This window comes from Maylandia zebra, linkage group LG5 (assembly GCF_041146795.1).
Source record: "Maylandia zebra isolate NMK-2024a linkage group LG5, Mzebra_GT3a, whole genome shotgun sequence".
Lineage (NCBI taxonomy): Eukaryota > Metazoa > Chordata > Actinopteri > Cichliformes > Cichlidae > Maylandia > Maylandia zebra.
In genome coordinates this window covers 21,753,125-21,770,085 of record NC_135171.1, presented here as the reverse complement: position 1 = coordinate 21,770,085, position 16,961 = coordinate 21,753,125, and the positions used below count along the sequence as shown (strand labels likewise).

The following is a 16,961-nucleotide window of genomic DNA, read 5'->3' as shown; positions in this document are numbered from 1 at the left end:
AGGCCTGGCTTTGCACCTGCAGCCAAATTGGGGCAGTGGAAAAGAGGCAGGACACAAATGTGCAATCAATACAGACAGTGTACATGTGCATATCAATTCACATGTACACATATCAATTCACAGGTTCTCAGGGGTGTTTGGAGCAGGTTATCGCCCTGCGTGGTATACCAGCCCACTAATTTCAGGGAGTGAACTATCTTGGCAGGCAATACAAGCTCTTTGACCATATAAAGCTGGTCCAAAGAAACAGAAGAGCGCACTGTGTTGGTAGTGAAGAAGGCATCTGCTCTACCTGAAGAAAGGAGGAAGAAAAGAAAAGAAAACAATGGCTACAAGTTTTTACGACCTCACGGCCAAACTGTTGACCGGGGAGACGTTTAATTTCTCGTCCCTAAAGGGCAAAGTCGTCCTCATTGAGAATGTCGCTTCTCTCTGAGGTACGACCGTCAGGGATTACACCCAGATGAACGAGCTCCACGAGCGGTACGCCAGCAAGGGGCTTGTGATCTTGGGAGTACCCTGCAACCAGTTCGGCCATCAGGTGAGAAATTTATCCCGTCTATCTGCGCTTTGAAGCACATGGCTAAGGCCTTTCTATCCCGTCAGTCTAGAAATAATCATTCTGTAAGTATCGTTACTCTAAATTTCCTGCTTTCACCGTTAATTTATCCTATTTTCCCGGAAATGGCTGACTTATTTGTATTTAATCAAATTAGAGGAAGTTATTTCCACCCCTTATTTAAAGGTTTAATCTTGTATAGTTCCCAAGTTTACTGGCAAGTTTTAGATCGGGCTTTAGTATAATATTAGTCAGCTTGTAAGTACAAGAGACACGTCTAAATCCATAGGTTATTAGTGCTGTTATTATATTAGCTGAATGCGCAAAGCATTGGTGACTTTTAGCAAGGAGGAAGTTGTGGCTGTGTGTGAGATTTTCGTCTTACAACAAAGAGTTTTTACGCAATATGAAATATACTTTAAAATGGTTAATATTTTATAAGGCGCTGAAGGACTACACAGGTTATTGTTACTAGTTACTTATTGATACATAGTTATTGGTGGGATTCAAATAATATTGAATACTTGCTGTAGGGAACAGGGAAGTTTGTATTTTCTGGTTCTTCCCGATAAGAATGAGCCAAGAGTGTAACTGTGTGCAGGAGAACTGCAAGAATGAAGAGATCCTCCTGTCGCTGAAGTATGTCCGTCCTGGAAATGGCTTCGAGCCCAAGTTTCAGCTCTTTGAGAAGATGGACGTGAACGGGAAGGACGCCCACCTCCTGTTTGCGTTCCTGAAGGACAAGCTTCCAACACCCAGCGACGACGCAACGTCTCTGATGACCGACCCCAAGCTGATCATCTGGAGCCCGGTGTGCAGGAACGACGTGTCCTGGAACTTCGAGAAGTTCCTCATCGGGCCGGACGGTGTGCCGTTCAAGCGTTACAGCCGGAGGTTCCTCACCATCGACATCGAGGGAGACATCAAGAAGCTCCTCAGCCAGACGAATTAAAACCTCGTCCTAAATGCTGAAGCAGCCTGCAGCTTAGCACTATGTGTGTGTGTAGCCTTCATAACGAGAGAAACACCACTGCGCTTACAGCTTCAATAGATGCCACCTAAACTCACCACCTGTGCTCTCCTGTACGCAGTAGCTGTCTCCTGCTTTCTTTTTTTTTTACTAAATGAAGAAATCCTCTGAAACCAAACTGTGAGGAGGATATCTGATGAAATGTAAAAGGCAGGACTGTTTTATCTCTTCAAAGCTGCGCTGGGTGCATGTAAAGCACAGCTGTGGTGTCAAGTTTAAAGGGGATCAATAAATATATTTTTTGCAAACATTTCTCTGACTCCTAATTATATATATTTATATATATTTTCTTGTTTAAAGGTCATATTTGAGGGACTATTTTGTCAGCTTAATCTTATTAGCATATCTAAAAATACTCAGACATTTTCTGTAAAGGAGGGCTGGGGAAAGGTTATGAGTGGTAGATTATTCATCCACAGGCAAGTGTTGGCTTTGTATATAGCTACAGTACACCTGATTACAGGTGTGTTTCCTGTGCTTACATGTAATTGTACATCAGAGTTCCTTTTGCAAACAGTCAGCATTACTGGCAGGCAATTTAGGTTGCATCACCTGCAACCAGAGGTAATTATCTTAACACAGACAGCAGTACTTACAGCTTCAGCGTGAGGGTTATATTGCATGCAATTATTCTAAACAAAGCACCTCATTGAGGACTTGAGCTTTATTACGCTTTGTATCAAAGTACATTTAAGTATCGCATCACCTGAAACCAGAGGCAATCTGTGTTATATTGCAGTGCATGTCCAAACAAGTGAGCTTGTTGAGGCTTCCAGTCTTTATTGTAATTTGAATTCAAATATTTTTCAGTTAAAAACAAAACTGCAGATATCGGCAACAAGATAAATATGAGAACAATCATTTTTACACCTATTTAAAATAGTGTTGATTATGTACAGATCGAGTTTGAACTGCTGACATAATTTTGGGTGGATAAGAAGACAAGATTTTCTGCTGCTGAACTGTGTTTTCAGTTACATATCTAGATTACAGATATAAAGCTTTTCTAGTTTTAGGCATGAATGATTGTTTAGGTAGTTTGAACAACATGATGATGCCAGGACCAACCAGCAGGGAGGACACCCAAAGGCCCTGTATGTTAGCGTGCCATTATAAAACCAGGTGCAGATTTATGCCCCAGAACAAGCCTTGTGGGATTACATTATATTAAGTGTTAACTGTCACAAGTAAATGTATTCTAGTTTTTACTTGATCACATTCAAAACATCCAGTCACCACTTACAAATGTGCTCCAGGGGATTGTTGTGTATGTCTGGCCTTCAATAATATAAAATAAAAGAATCACTTTCAACTTTACTTAAGAGCCAACTGCTGTATTAGTATCACTGGAAGGAAAACCGGCTCAAAGTGCCTGCATTCAGTGAGAATGCTGTTAAATGACTGCTTTCCTCCACCCCCATCTGACATCTAACACATTTTTCCTTGTGATAAGGAGCAAAGTTCAAGTTTCATGAATAAAGCACCACTTTTATTCTAGTTTATTTCGCTTCACTCAGTGTGCTTAGAAGATATCAAATATCATAGCCATTTCAATACAGAGCTGCATTATTGTACAAGACTAATTAGGACAAGCTATCGCAAGTGAACTAAGGGTCCGGTCAGGCAGCTTAAAAGACACATTAAAATTATGTGGACGCATATGACAGACCAAACCCTTTAATGCTAAAGGCCTAACCATACACTTCCATGATTTCTAGATACACCAGAAGCAGGTAGATTTTCACGGAGAATTCAAAGTGCCTCCTTTTTAAACAGGTTGCAGGAATTGAAAGGCCGCTTTTTTCATTATGATTACAAAAAAGAAAAAAAAGAAAATACAAATTGTGAGCAGGGTAAGACTCCTCTCATGAGTTTAGGGCCCCGAGAGCAGAGCCCGTGCTGTGCATCAAAACATATTCGGGGGAGAAAAAAAAACAAAACAAAAAAAACAACTCATGGCTGAACTAGAGCAAGGCCAAAACAAAAAAAAACAAACCCCCCAAAACAGCTTCTGCCACAACTCATGTCAAGATCTAGATGTTAGGGACCTTGAAATGAGACACCCTCTCTGTGGTCTAGATGCGGCACAGATCCACTGCTACCGGTAGTCTGAAGCCGAAGGATCCCCTCAGAAATAGTTTCACTTTAAACAGGTGGCATAAGGTAACAGGATTCTTTCAACAAAGAAGGTGCCATGTACTGTCATGTGTGCACATCACACTGCTAAAATTTACCTTAGCACAGCAAGAATATGTGAGATAAATCTAGGCACAAAGCCAGCATCCTGGAAACACATCAGTTTGTTCATTTTATCATAAATACCTTGGATCGCTTTGGTTGAAACAAATGCATTTGGCTTTTTGTTTTAAATATTTCTGCCTGGTCTTGTGGGCAACAGAAACATTTGTTTATCTATATATTTGAGGGCACTTCTAACCTTAAGTTTCTATATTCACTTATATTCCTCTTCAATCCAGACTAGCAAACTACTTTAAGAAATCAGCAGACCACCCGCTGCAGGGAGGAAAGTCTCACAGTTCACTCTTATGTCAAGGCTGATGGCTGTAGCTGACAACATATGAGACAAATCAAAATACAGGGAAGGTAGGATTAATAATTTTATGTCTGTGGAATCCTCTGCCACTAAAGTAGCTTTGTGTGTGCGTCCGAGTGTCTCTATTTGCCATATGCACTTCAGTGTGTGTCCCTTTTCATCTGGGCTTCCTAATTTGTGTCCATGTGGTCATCGGCTGGCTCCGGGGCTCCTCCCAATGACGCCGAAGGTTGAGGTTTAGAGGGGCTTTCTTCGTCTATGCGCTGATAGAACAGCACGTAGGCGGCTTTAGTCTGTAATGGCACAACACGGGTAAGATTACATTACTAGAAGAGGAATACTTGACACCAAAGTCAACACACCAGCAAGTGTCAGTACTCATTCTTTCACTTGAAAGACTAAAGAAAACAAACACCCAGTGATCACCAGTACACAACACTGAAAACTCACCACTATCTGATCCTCTGTGGCAGATGAGACGCTGCTGTCATCAAAGTAATACCACTTTCCATCCACTTTATTCTTGCCATAAGCCGTGTCTGTTACACAGAGACGGTGTAAGGTTAACGCATGACTTTTCAGGAATTTTGTTCAGGAAGACATAAAAGTCTGATTACACTGCTTCACTATGACAAAAGATGGCATATCAAAGAAAAATAAACTGAGTGTGAGTGCACAATGAAAACAATGATGTACGAGGCTCTACGCCTTATTACATTTTAACCAAATGCAGCGTCCTTGGAGACAGAGTGACTTTCTGAGCACCCCATCTGCTGACACATACTGTCATATACTGTGTTCATGTTTAAAGGCTAAAAAAAACTGCGACCAGCAGTTGGCATCAAAGACTACATAGGGGAAATTTCATTGTATAAATTAAATGCTGACTTACAGTGACCCCCTCCCATTCCTCCATAGTGGTTTGACACAGCAATAAGGTCGTAGACGTAGGGGCCGGCCTTAGGGTCACACACAAACTCAGACATGTTGAGATCCCTGGCAGAGAAAATACCATCAGATGGTGAAACCCTACATGTACTGCACTGTTTAAGCCATCCTTACTAAGTGTGAGTCAGACTTTTGTTTTAAAATAAGGATTTCAGCAACACAATCTGCTCTGTGGTTTCCGTTGGATCAAGTTCCTCAACGGTGTTCTAAGATTGAAATGTAGCCGTTAGCTTAACTGTGAGGCAACTTCCCTTTTATAACACAATAGAACATTTGTGTCTCTCTAATGAGGGAGTGGGGAAAAAGTTAACAAATTAACCAGCGTTGGGAAATCTTATGCATTTGTCACCTAACATCTTAGTCATGTAACAAACTCCATTGTTCCTCAGTCACACACCCACAGCAGCAGGTTTCTGGAGCAACCTTGGGTGTCTAGCCCAAAGTTGCCATGTGGAGGAAAAAACAAAACTGCAAAGCCCTCGATTAATGAACAACCTGGGCAAACAAATTACAAAAATCCACACAACCGTAAAAGATAAGAGCAGAAAGTAGGTCTAAATGTTCTATTTGGGGTCATGCCAGTTTATAAGATAATAATCCACTTCTTGTAAGTTGAATAAGTGTTTCCTCATTCAGAGCTCTGGTTGGTTATTCTGTGAATTTCAAACTACAGCTCCCTCTAGAGTCAAAGCTATACCAATACTACAGTGTTTTCCAGTTCCTTATTTTTAAATTTTCACTATTTTACATGAAACTGCATTAATGGTTGTAATCATTTTTCATACACTTCCTTTAACTTTAACTTAAGACAAATCTTTTTAAAACACACAGTTTTTCCATTTATATTACAAGAGGCCTCTCAATCAACGCTGTAACATCAGTCATGGTTTAATGATGTTAAGAGTTGTCATCTTGATTGACAATGCAAATTGAAATTTAGCTGACATGACTAAGGAAGGAACCATCTTTACAAAGAAGGTTCTGTAAAGAAGTATTATTTTCTACCTTCACTACATGGGTAGCTGCTATGTGGAAAACTAAATCATTGTTTAGCCCATTGCTCTCTTATCTATAAACAAATCACACTAAAAATAAACTGAGAATCATGTCCTTATTTAGTTTTTCAAGAAGTTCTATTTGTAAGTACTGAAGTCAAAAATGTGTGATACTGATCTTGACAACAGTATGCTGACAAAGAGAATTTTAGTTTTTTTTATTTCTCCTACCAAAAGGTACAATATTAAAAAGTTAATTTGTAAAAAGCATGTGACTGAGTATATAAAAGGCAGGAGGATTTTTTTGCATCTGTATTTGCTAATGCTACTGGACACAGCCAATAAAAGGAAAGAGGGAAAACTGAGTAAAATATCAAAGTCCCAAATGGTGAAAAGACCAACTGAGGATTCTGCCACGACAGTACATACCTGATGGGAAAGTCCACCACTGTGTCCAGCTTGTCCCTCCAGCATCGGTTGTATGAGAAACGCTTTAGATGAACCACCAGAATCCGAGGAAGTGACCATAAGTCAAACTTCTTTGTGGCCTGTTGGTGTTTCTTGCATGTTGGACAATACCTACAAGAACATATTCAGTTTAGATAAAATATAATGTGTGTAAACATTTAAGAGTAAGTTATGCTGAAGGGTCCTCACCATGGGTCATGCTCTCCCAGTGTTTCCATTGTTGTAAAGAGCTCGATGCATTCCCTTAGAGCCACAGTGGTTTTCTTTTTTTGGGGCTGCAGCATGCTCTCATGCTTCTCATAAGCCTAAGCACAATATTTACACAAATATAAACAAAGTGTATGAGCGCTGTGTCACAGAACTGTGTGACGAATATCAACTGACCTCTGCTTCTGGTTCATCATAGTAGAGTTTCTTCGACTCTGTGTCCCAGTCGATGGCCACTGTGGAATGTGCTGCAGAGGAGAGAACGTGGAAGAAGCTGTGTTATCGTAAAGTGGCCTGAAAAAAGGAAACTTTCCATGCAATTGAAGTTTAAAGATGTACACTGACGATTAAGTTTGAGGACATTTCCATCACAAGGCAGCGGGCTAATGTTGGCCGTTCCGTAAGAGTTGACTATGCTGAATGTAAAGAGCTTGGTCGTGTCTCCTTTGGACCCATTTTGTAAGTCAGAGGCCTCCTCCTCCTCTTCAGATTGGCCATTTTCTGGCTCTGGACTCACTTGGTGGTCCATGGCCTCCTCTTCACCTAAACAGTGACATAAACCACATCTAATTATTCTTGTTGCAATGCTTTTTGAGTGCTCCTTGATGACGACTCCTCAGCTGGATATGAGTAGTTGATGTCGGCTTCGTACCATCATACAACCCATTCGTTTCATTGCAGGTCCCTGAGTGGTTGCTGCCATTGCTGGAGCTGGCGCTGCAGGAGGCCCCATCTGATAAGGGACTGCCACAGCCACCCAGGCTGGCATTGAGACTAGAAGATGTAGAACATTCAGGGGCCTGACTGCAGCTGGATATGGTGGCTGAGGCTGACGCCCTGCTTTCAGTAGAAGGGCTCTGGGAGCGTTTTACATAGCGTCTGCAACACACAACAAGGAATACGAGTTAACATGGTTAACCAATTCTGGAAAGAATTCAGGGTGTGCATGTTCTGCTCCCTTTCCATTAAACTTCTTCATGCCAGATGTACTGTATGCACACTGCTACTACACCATAATATAGCTGAATTTCTTTTTACCAATATAGTAGGTTCTTACCCAATCCTCTCTAGGATCTTATCATAAAGAACGTCTGCTATGAGGTTATGTCTGGGCACGGTGATAAGTAAAGGCTGGCCAAACAGCATGGTGCTTGTGGAGCTTCCAGCATGCTTTGAGTGGCGCTCCCTGAAATAAACAGGCAGGCTCATCCTTTCACTGTTCTCCTCCTGTACCTCATACCTGCAGAGAGCGTTGACACAAAAAAGGAAACACGTCTTACACTCACATTGTACAACCACAGTGAGTGAGTTCTCAGATCATCACCAGGTCAATAACACAAACTTACACAAAGATGTCATCCTTTTCCATGATTTGGTTGAGACCATCATCCCGTCTATAAAGTTTATGGAATCTGTGATTGTAAACATCTGCCACCACCATCTACAAAGATAAAGGAGGCAAATTTAGAACAAACTATAAACTGTTTCCCAAGAGTAAGAAAAACAAACATGTGAGCATCATAAATTAGACAAAACTCGTGATGTAAAAGAATAAGATTCTAACATTTTCTGGAGAGATTCCACAGAGTTTGGACAAGGCGCTGCACAGGTCTGTTATAGTACCCAGTTTGGGGACCACCACCCGATACTGCAAGACAAAGAAAACAACATATGATGTTCTCAGTGACTATGCTGCTATTTTAAAGAGATATAGAAATATATCTTAGACATATCAACTATCAAATTTTTTTTTAAATCTCCAAATCGTAGATACTTATCAGTTTGACTGTGGATTTAGGTCTGGAGCAGCGAGTGAAGGTTAATGCCAACTCACCTGTGTGGGTCTTGACTGAGGGTCTGATCGCACCAGGAAAACTTCCATGGTACGGTCCTTCTTCAAGGGCAGAGGCAATGTGAGGTAGCAAAATGGGTCAAAGGTAACAGATACCTTGGAGCACTCTGGGCATACCAAGGTGGATTTGAAGAGGCCATGGAAAATATCAACTATAATAGAGTCATTGCGCAAACGGTGGTTTGTCCAGGCTTCCTTGGCAACAATCTGTAGTTCACCAAGCAGTGGAGAAAAGGAAGAAGACCTCCATTAGATGGCATTTTAAAACCATCAATTCAACGATGATATTGCTTTCTTGTTACTATACAGAAAAACTATTTCATGTCTAGCTGTCAGTATAAAGCAGACTGGCAGTCATTCTGTTTCAAATTTAAAGGTTCTGTAAAGGTTGATATTTCGGCACCACCATGAGAGAATCAGACAGACTTTTACTCTTTAGAGACAAAACAACACGATATCTACATCTGTACTATACCTCATCTGGACGGCCCTCTGCATCCCTTAGGGCCAAGTAAGGCTTCTTCTTGACCCTATTCAGATCTTCATGGAGCCCGTCAAGAAGGAAGGCCAACAGCTCCTGAGAGTCCTGCTGCTGATAGCCTGAAAACTGGGGGGCAAAGCGTCCGACCTGGGTCTGACAATCAAAGGATGATTATTATTACCTTCATAGGCCTCGATGAGTTTGCCTGAATGTATTCAGTCGGTATACACCGACTTCAGTTCAAGCTATTTGACACAACTTACTTTGAAGGTACGTGGGGCCACATAACTGCTGCGGCTGAGCCACATTTGTTTTACTAGATCTGCATAGGCCTCAGCTATCTCCCCCCTCATTCCCAGAGGATTCTCTCTGTTTATCTCTGCCTCATACTGGTCAGTGAGGAAGTACTCTGTGAGTGGAGATGCATTGCTCAGGCACTGAGGGAACAGGAACCAAAAAAAGAAAAGACACGAAAAAGGATTATGTGCACAGAAATATTAAAGCTCACTTCCACTAAGCGGAAGCTGCAAATGCTTGTTGTTTTTTTTACCTGAAGGGCAGAGTTCATGAAGCACGTATTTCCCAAATTACTGAGCCCACATAAGCCAGGCTGCGATTGTGACTCCCTGTAATTGTAGGAGCTGTATGAATTGTAGCCCCCATATCTGTTGGCAGAAAGGATGTGATAGTTTGTCTGTAGTATTGTATTCAGGATACAGCTGTTAACACATGGTAATCAAGTAAGCTAGGTGCATATAAAATCCCAGTTGTCCTACAAATAAGCCTATAAACTACGTGCTCTTTATTATTCAGCATACTAGTACACTAAAGCATGCATGCAATCTACATTTTTTTTTTAACTTAAATATGGTCAGACAATAGACAACGGGCATCTTTAGATCTTTAATCACTCTCTCAATGTAACAAAAACTAATATTTTCTCATTTACTGTCTACATATTTCTGCAAATTTCATTAAAGCAGCAGACTACATAAAGAGCAAATGCATGCAGCTGATTATACCGACACAACATATGCAGTTGCAAACTACTGAAATTTGGTGTGAATATATTTTGTGCTTTATTCTGGGTGACATCAAGGAGCTAAAACAAATAAATACAAATTTAATTAAAAAACTGAGATGTTAAAAGGATAAGATAAAGACTAATGGCATTACAGACAAAGTAAAACATCACACTCCTAGTTTTGCAGCCTGTCAAGAATTTTTGTTTGTCTTACAAACTACAGAGTGGTCTGTGGGAACACAATGTGATATAATGATTTGTAAGAATTTTAACAAGTTGGAAGATGTCGTCACATTTCCTTGAAATATCTTTGAAAACTCCACTTGTTGAAAACTTAGATTGGATATTGGAAAGTTGTTTTTCCCCTCTTTTTAAAATTAAGTGACAAGCTGTGTGTAAACAGTGAAAAGAAATATCACTCCTATGCCTTACAAGCTTTGCCAGTATTTATCCATGAGAGGTAAAGTTTCAATAAACAACAAAAGAGAGGGGAGAAAAAGTAGATCAGAAAAGGTGCCTTGCCTGTTGCTGGATGAGGTGCTGTTGTTCAGCGTGTATCCAGGGCTGCAGTTGCTGTCTCCATTGGTTACTGTTGGGGATGCGTTTGAGGAGAGTTTTGGAGAGGTAGTGAAATTCCTGGATGGGGTTGTACTTGATCTAGTAAGAAAGAATGAAATCGTGTTTCAGAAAAGCACATTCTTAAATATGTAAACAAACATGCCTGCGTGACTGGAGAGGAGAAGAAGAAGTAAAAAAAAAAAAAAAAAAAAAAAAAAAAAAAAAAAAAAAAAAAAAAAGCTTACTTGGGATGTGAAGCTTGTCTGGGCCACGTACCATCCTCATTTTTGCGCTCAATCACAAGCACCTGGGAAAATATTCGACATGAAAGCTAGGTTGGCACACCTGAATTTCATGCATGACTTTACACATCTCAGGCTTGAGTTTAATGCTACACATATGCCATATGCCACCAAAACTACATTAGCCATAGTTAGGTTTATGACCTGCACTTTTGTGACTAACTAATGTTTCTTTATTCTAATACATTGTATTTTTCTTCTAACTTGAAAGCTGCTATGACTGATCTGGAATTCAGTGGCCGCTGTTATAAAAAAAAAAGAATTGAATTAATGCCTTCATCTTCTCTAACCTTAATTGTGAATATAACACACAAGTTTATTATTGAGCTGTAGTCAAACAATAATCTCAGTCTTATTTGAATAGCACTACCTGTCCCTGGAAAAGACCAGCATCCTGTACGGTGCTGTCTGGCTTGTTCAGCTGCTCGTACGTATTGCTCATGTATTTGTTCCAGAGCCTGGTCTCTTCCTCTGATGGGATATTGAACAGTGTTCTCATCTCCTTCTCTATAGTGTCTAAAAATGAGAAAAGTTTGATAAATAAGAATGAAGAGTCAAATAGTTTTATTCAGCAAACACCAACGTATAAATTACACATGTGGATGCTCACCTATAGTATCAGCTTTACTGAAATGACGTGTAACAACATTGTCCATATTGTCATTCTCACACAAGTTCAGCTCCAGCAAATAGACCTCCACTTTACAGTGCTTGACAAACATGCCATGTTCAACGACCTAGAGAAGAAAAGAGACATTTGGAAGCCCAGTCCACGCACTCTGGTACAGGGCTAAAATTAAGAATATCTTTAACAGCCTTACCTTCCTGACGATAGGTCTCTGGCCCTCAAGGCAGCCGTACCAGCTCACTAGCTTATTCCATGCCTCAGTAGGTACTAGGACATAATCAAGCTCATCTATAAGGTGCTCTTTCAGGGCTTGAGTCTCATGGTCTTTAAGGAGAAAAAGGGAAAAAAAAAACAAAAAAAACAACACACATAAGTATAAGCTAAAGAACTAAATGTTTTGTTTTTTTATTTCTGTGTGGAACTTATATTGTTCAAGCAAAATCAACAGCAGTCCATTAGGGGATTCTTTTTAAAATGACAATTTTACCTGAGAACAGGCCAGAGTTATCAATTGGTCCTGGATAGAGGCTTCGTTCTCCAACATTGTACATATCCCAGCTGTCAAACCCCACATACTTCTTCCACTGTTTGAACCACCGACTGTCTATTAGATACCTAAAACAAATTGATCAGTCACAGTTAAAGAAAAACATATCACTCGTTGGAAGATCCTCTTTTCCCCTTAAAAGCTTTAACATTTATATCTCGTAATGGATTTCTTCCCCCAGCATAAAAAAGGGTCAAGAGATTCTAAAAGGTATGGTATAAAAGGGCACACAGCCCTACACTTTCCCAGAAGATTATGCAATACCAAACTGCCTTGGCATTTATAGTAACTGCAAGCTAGTTTGACTTAATCTCATCTAAAGAATCTCCTTTGGTTAATAAACTTGTATCCACACTGCAACACGCATTCAAATGCTAATTCAAAAAGCTGGACTATGGCTCTTTCGTGTCAACACTGTAAAATTAACGGGCTTCAAAGTGTCAAACAAACAGTTGCATGATCTTATCCCGAGATTAGTTTTGCCAAGCTATGCCTGACAGTGTTTAAGGCTCCTGGAAATGAATACCAAAGGACAGTAGTTCAATTTTAACAATACCATAAATGGAAGGGCCGAGTCATTTAAATAACTCCAGAAAAACAGGTTAGCTTTGCAGCTAGTGGCTGCAAGAATGAACGTGACCTGGTCGTTTGGCACCCACTTCTATTAACAAATGAGATTAACGGGCACGCTTGCCCATCTCACATGTCTGTGGTGTTGTGTTTACTGGCTGAGGTGAAGCCTCTTTAGTACACCGGCTGCAGTATGCCCAGGCCTGAGCAGTGTTAATAGTCTGAAACTATGTTAGCTAACACAGTTGGCTTGCCGGTAAGGGGAACGTCACACGGTTTAACCGGTATGTCATGACAAGCAGGTAACTACTTCTCACATTAATTCTGTCAGCGGGCCCATTTCCTCATCATCATCCCGCAACTGACAACGAGACTGTTTCACTGGAAAAAGAAACTACAATCTGAATCCAGGGCCTTAGCTATTCTGACAGTCCACTAGCTACCACGACTGCTAACGCCGCTCAACTCATCACAAAACAGGCACTAATTAACGTGCAAATGAGTCACTTGGCAGCTGGGTTGCTTGTGTGCGTCAAGGATAATATCTGTTAATACAGGCATTAGTACTAATAGAGAAATTCAAATGTCGGGCTGACTAGCAGCAAGCGTGCTAGCCTGCCAAACTATCATTAGCACAGCAGCTATCGAGTTCAAGCTTACAAGCATTGCTGTCATTAGCTTGCTAGCTTAGCATGCTAACACTTCCTGTTTATCGGCTAATGATAGCTAAAGACCCAAGTATTGGTGGCCGCTAGCTTACCATTCGTCACCCTTTCTCAGAGACGTTTTCAAAAGAGACCCAATAGTCTGTTTTTGACTTTCGGTTGAAGGAGTCGGTATTTGTGCAGCTACCGGCTCCGAGTCGGAGTCCGCTGCGTTACCCGACTCGGGTCCGCCTCCCTCGGCCATCATGCAGCCTGTGTGCCGGTAACGTGAACGCGCTGAAACACACGCACTGGGACGGGCTTCATTTGCCTCATTCTTCCTCTACGGGTGGTGCATAGCCGCGGAGAGCTGCTATTGCACTCCAGCGTTCAGTCACTAACACTACTAAACCGGTAAGTTACGGGACATTCAAATGCCAACTGACTGACAGCGAGTTTCCCATAAAAATGATCTTACAATTCTGTGCTTCAACTCTGTGTTCGCTAACCTGATGATAACTTTCACTTACATGATAGGTTTTTAGAGCTCGTTATCCTCCAGGCAGTTAGATAAAGCGAAGACTGTAAATTTTAACGGGGACCGAATGCAAATGTTTTGTGTAACAATGAGCTATTATTACTGACGAGGACAAAATTATTATCCTCGCTATGATTTAAAAGTTTTTGTCAACATTTGTCCAAGTGTTTTTTTTTAATATAGCAAGGGGTTTACAACATAGCATTTGCAAACATAATATTGCTCTTTAGAAAGCATAAATAATTTCAGAAAAAAGGATGATTACCAGGGTCAGTATTATTACCCCCCCCCCCGAAAAACTGGTCTTTTCATTGACCCACAGCACAAACCGTTGTTGTGCAATGACGGGTTTTAACTTTGTAATGCTCAAAGCTTGCAAAATCAGGTCAAAACTGAGGACTGTCTTTCAGTTTACACATAGTATTAAAACCCTTAGCAAAGATTTGAGCTGTCACCAGAGAAAGCATTATACCAAAAGCAAAATTAATCAATTTAGATTTCTGTCAAGAAATTCAAAGAGTGCCACACAGTACAGAACAAGCCTGGCATATGAAGGTATGTATCTTGCGAAATGTGAGAGCTTGTACTGGCAGAGATAGGAAGCAAAAGATTTCAGACACTGTGGAAAGAAATCAAGTGAGAGATGTGTCTAAAGAACAACTGCCAAGACATTACTCAATGACTGAGCCAAGTCAGAAATGATAGTCTCAAAGAAGACAATCACTAGAACCCTGCACAGGAATGGACTGCGAGGTTGCAGACCAAGAAAAACTCCACTTATGCAGGAATGACACCTTTAGGCTAGACTGAAGTATGCTAAAGAAAACTTGGAGAAAGACTCTGTATACTGGAAGTGTATCCTTTAGTCAGATGAGACAAAGCTAGAGCTCTGTGCTCATGGCTCATAGAAATGCTGCTTGTGTTTGAAGAAGTAAGAGGCGTACAACCCAAAGAACACCATCTCCACCATGTAACACAGTGGTAGGAGTATTGTGCTGTGGGGATCAGTTCATCTGAAATGTGGAATCTTCTCAAGGTGTAAGGAATTGTGAAAAAAGAAGGATTTGTGAAGACAATGACACAATTATAAGTCTCTGCTTGTGAAGAACAAAGCATTTTAGGTCCTCACATAGGGGAGAAAAGCGCTATATAAGAACTAGTCCATTTATTGTGTAGTATTTGAGATATTCATGTTCAAACATTGCTTTAGATTTCAAATTGTGGAAAAAAACATTGGAAGAGGGTCAATGGATGATTTTCTTTTTTGAGAAAAGTACATCTTGAAATGTATTTTATATATGAAGTTAATATTTCATAGCCACCATTATATACCCAGTCTTTGTACCATGCAATCAAAAATGGTCAAGCAGAAGGCTCATGGTGATGAGATCAAATGACTCCATTCATAGACACTGCACTTTTTTCCCTAAGGGACATGGTCATGAATGTAGCCTTTTCACAGCTCTAATCGCTTGTCTTTTCTATAGATCGAAATCCAGATTTCACTTTGGTCACAGTTCTTACTGCGACACTGCCCAGTTGAGCAGGCTTTGTGACTGAAGCCTCTTTCAAGTCACTTTTTCTTCTTTTGTGCCATTTTGACTACATCCATCCTGCCTTATATCAACAGTTCAGGCTGGTGTTGATGGTGTAGGGAATATTTCCTTGGCACACTTCGGACCCCTTTGTTTTCCACAGAGCATAATTGGATGCTTACGTTACATTTTACACCTGTGTTCAAGCATGATCATCCTTCATGTTCCTCAATTCATTTGTTCACTTGCCTGCATTTCTTTATGCAATGTAAACATGACTGACAGGCTGTTAAAACAAGATTGCAGTATAATTAAAAGACAACAACTTACTTTTGAGTGACATTTTGTCCATTTAAAAAAAATTCAACTTACTACTAATCATCCTAACCCAGGTAAATGAAGCAGACACTGTATTGTGGAAAACTGACAACAAAAGAGTAACGTTAATGTCCACGGTATCTATTCAAATCCTTTACTGAGGATGAATGTGCCATGTGTATTATTTGAATATTCAGCTGTAGTGCTTTTTCTTCCCTTACACTGAACGCTATTATTCAAAGAAACAAAAAAGAAAAAAACCCAGCACAAAACAAAAACATCTATTTCTTCATATTTGAAAAGTGTTAGTGTACATGGAAAACAAATACAACTATTTTGAATCAAAACAGACTTTATACTGTACAAAACACAAGGGAGTTAATTACAAAATAAACAGTCTACATACTTCAAAAACAATATCTCGATGACAAAACTCAACATTTCCCCTGCCACAAAACAAACAAACCTAACCTGTTCTGGACCTGCTTCTATCTGCAATCTAAAATATGAGCAATGATGGATGGTTAAAGCATTATTAAATATAGATCATTTTGACCTGTAAAACTGTTTTATGTACTATTTTGTTTTTAAATGACACATACAAAATGAAGACAGCTAATCTAGCTGTGCACGACATTAGGAAAAAGAAGCACTAGGCAGTTCAGATTCTATTACTTAATGGCATTATGATTGCATTCAGTTTCAAGCCAACAAGAACGCATTAAAAAAAAAACAAAAAAAACCCCATCATGTAATTTCTCTAGAACAGCCCTTTCTTTGAAATAACAAAGCAGGGCTCCCTATTATGCATGAGGCAGCAGTAGAACCAGTGTATTTGTGTTCATTTCAGTTCATTTAAGGACAGGAATGGAAGGTAGATACAAGTGAAAAGACCACTACAACAAATTACACGATGTAAACTTTGCATATGAAGGGATTTGTCCCAGTTTTGTGGTTTCAGATAAAAAAAACAAAAAACAAAACCCCAAAACAAATCCCTGAAATAATCAAATTTCAAATTGGATTCTCCAACAAGGAAGTGATTAGGCCTTCAGAAGATTCCGCTTGGCAGCTCCTTGCTGAACATGCCATCAAAGTCCAACTCCCGGCTCATCAGATCATCCTCTACATTCTCAAGCGCCCACTGATGGTCAGTCAGTTCCAGTGCCTCCCACTCAGCCTAAAAATCAAAAACAAACAGCA

The 16,961-nt window shown here is 40.2% G+C and overlaps 4 protein-coding genes across 4 annotated transcripts in view; 2 read left to right on the top strand and 2 right to left on the bottom strand.

Moving 5' to 3' along the window:
* Positions 1-246: 246 nt before the first annotated feature.
* On the top strand, positions 247-1,839 carry gpx1b (glutathione peroxidase 1b). The gene is made up of 2 exons (XM_004544838.6): positions 247-541; positions 1,161-1,839. The coding sequence occupies exons 1-2, from the start codon at positions 326-328 to the stop codon at positions 1,509-1,511; spliced, it is 567 nt and encodes a 188-aa protein (XP_004544895.2). The 5' UTR covers positions 247-325; the 3' UTR covers positions 1,512-1,839.
* A 508-nt stretch (positions 1,840-2,347) lies between these two features.
* On the bottom strand, positions 2,348-13,768 carry usp4 (ubiquitin specific peptidase 4 (proto-oncogene)). Its single transcript, XM_004544841.5, has 22 exons — positions 13,484-13,768; positions 12,094-12,221; positions 11,800-11,930; positions 11,589-11,715; positions 11,349-11,494; positions 10,922-10,983; positions 10,641-10,775; positions 9,645-9,759; positions 9,358-9,531; positions 9,089-9,247; positions 8,596-8,820; positions 8,326-8,409; positions 8,108-8,202; positions 7,819-8,001; positions 7,414-7,640; positions 7,107-7,304; positions 6,939-7,009; positions 6,744-6,859; positions 6,516-6,665; positions 5,036-5,139; positions 4,594-4,682; positions 2,348-4,436 (listed from the first exon to the last, which is right to left on the bottom strand). Exons 1-22 carry the CDS (start codon positions 13,633-13,635, stop codon positions 4,314-4,316), a joined length of 2,994 nt encoding a protein of 997 aa, XP_004544898.3. The 5' UTR covers positions 13,636-13,768; the 3' UTR covers positions 2,348-4,313.
* The window catches only part of LOC101486475 (RNA-binding protein 5), a 21,504-nt gene continuing 18,303 nt past the window's right edge, over positions 13,761-16,961 (top strand). The window contains exon 1 of the mRNA XM_012917476.3: positions 13,761-13,781. The gene's annotated coding sequence lies outside the window, so the exon portion shown is untranslated. The remainder of the gene's footprint in view (positions 13,782-16,961) is intronic.
* Positions 16,024-16,961, bottom strand: part of emc3 (ER membrane protein complex subunit 3) — a 9,184-nt gene continuing 8,246 nt past the window's right edge. The window contains exon 9 of the mRNA XM_004544840.3: positions 16,024-16,938. Within this exon, the coding sequence (XP_004544897.1) occupies positions 16,810-16,938 (129 nt within the window). The 3' untranslated portion in view covers positions 16,024-16,809. The remainder of the gene's footprint in view (positions 16,939-16,961) is intronic.

Coding starts and splice junctions, on each gene's coding strand:
- usp4 (XM_004544841.5), bottom strand. CDS start 13,635: ATGATGGCCGAGGGAGGCGGACCCGAGTCGGGTAACGCAGCGGACTCC. Junction 7,641..7,818: donor AAGATCCTAGAGAGGATTGG/GTAAGAACCTAC, acceptor TGTGTGTTGCAG/ACGCTATGTAAAACGCTCCC. Junction 5,140..6,515: donor GTGGTGGACTTTCCCATCAG/GTATGTACTGTC, acceptor TTTCTCTGCCAG/GGATCTCAACATGTCTGAGT.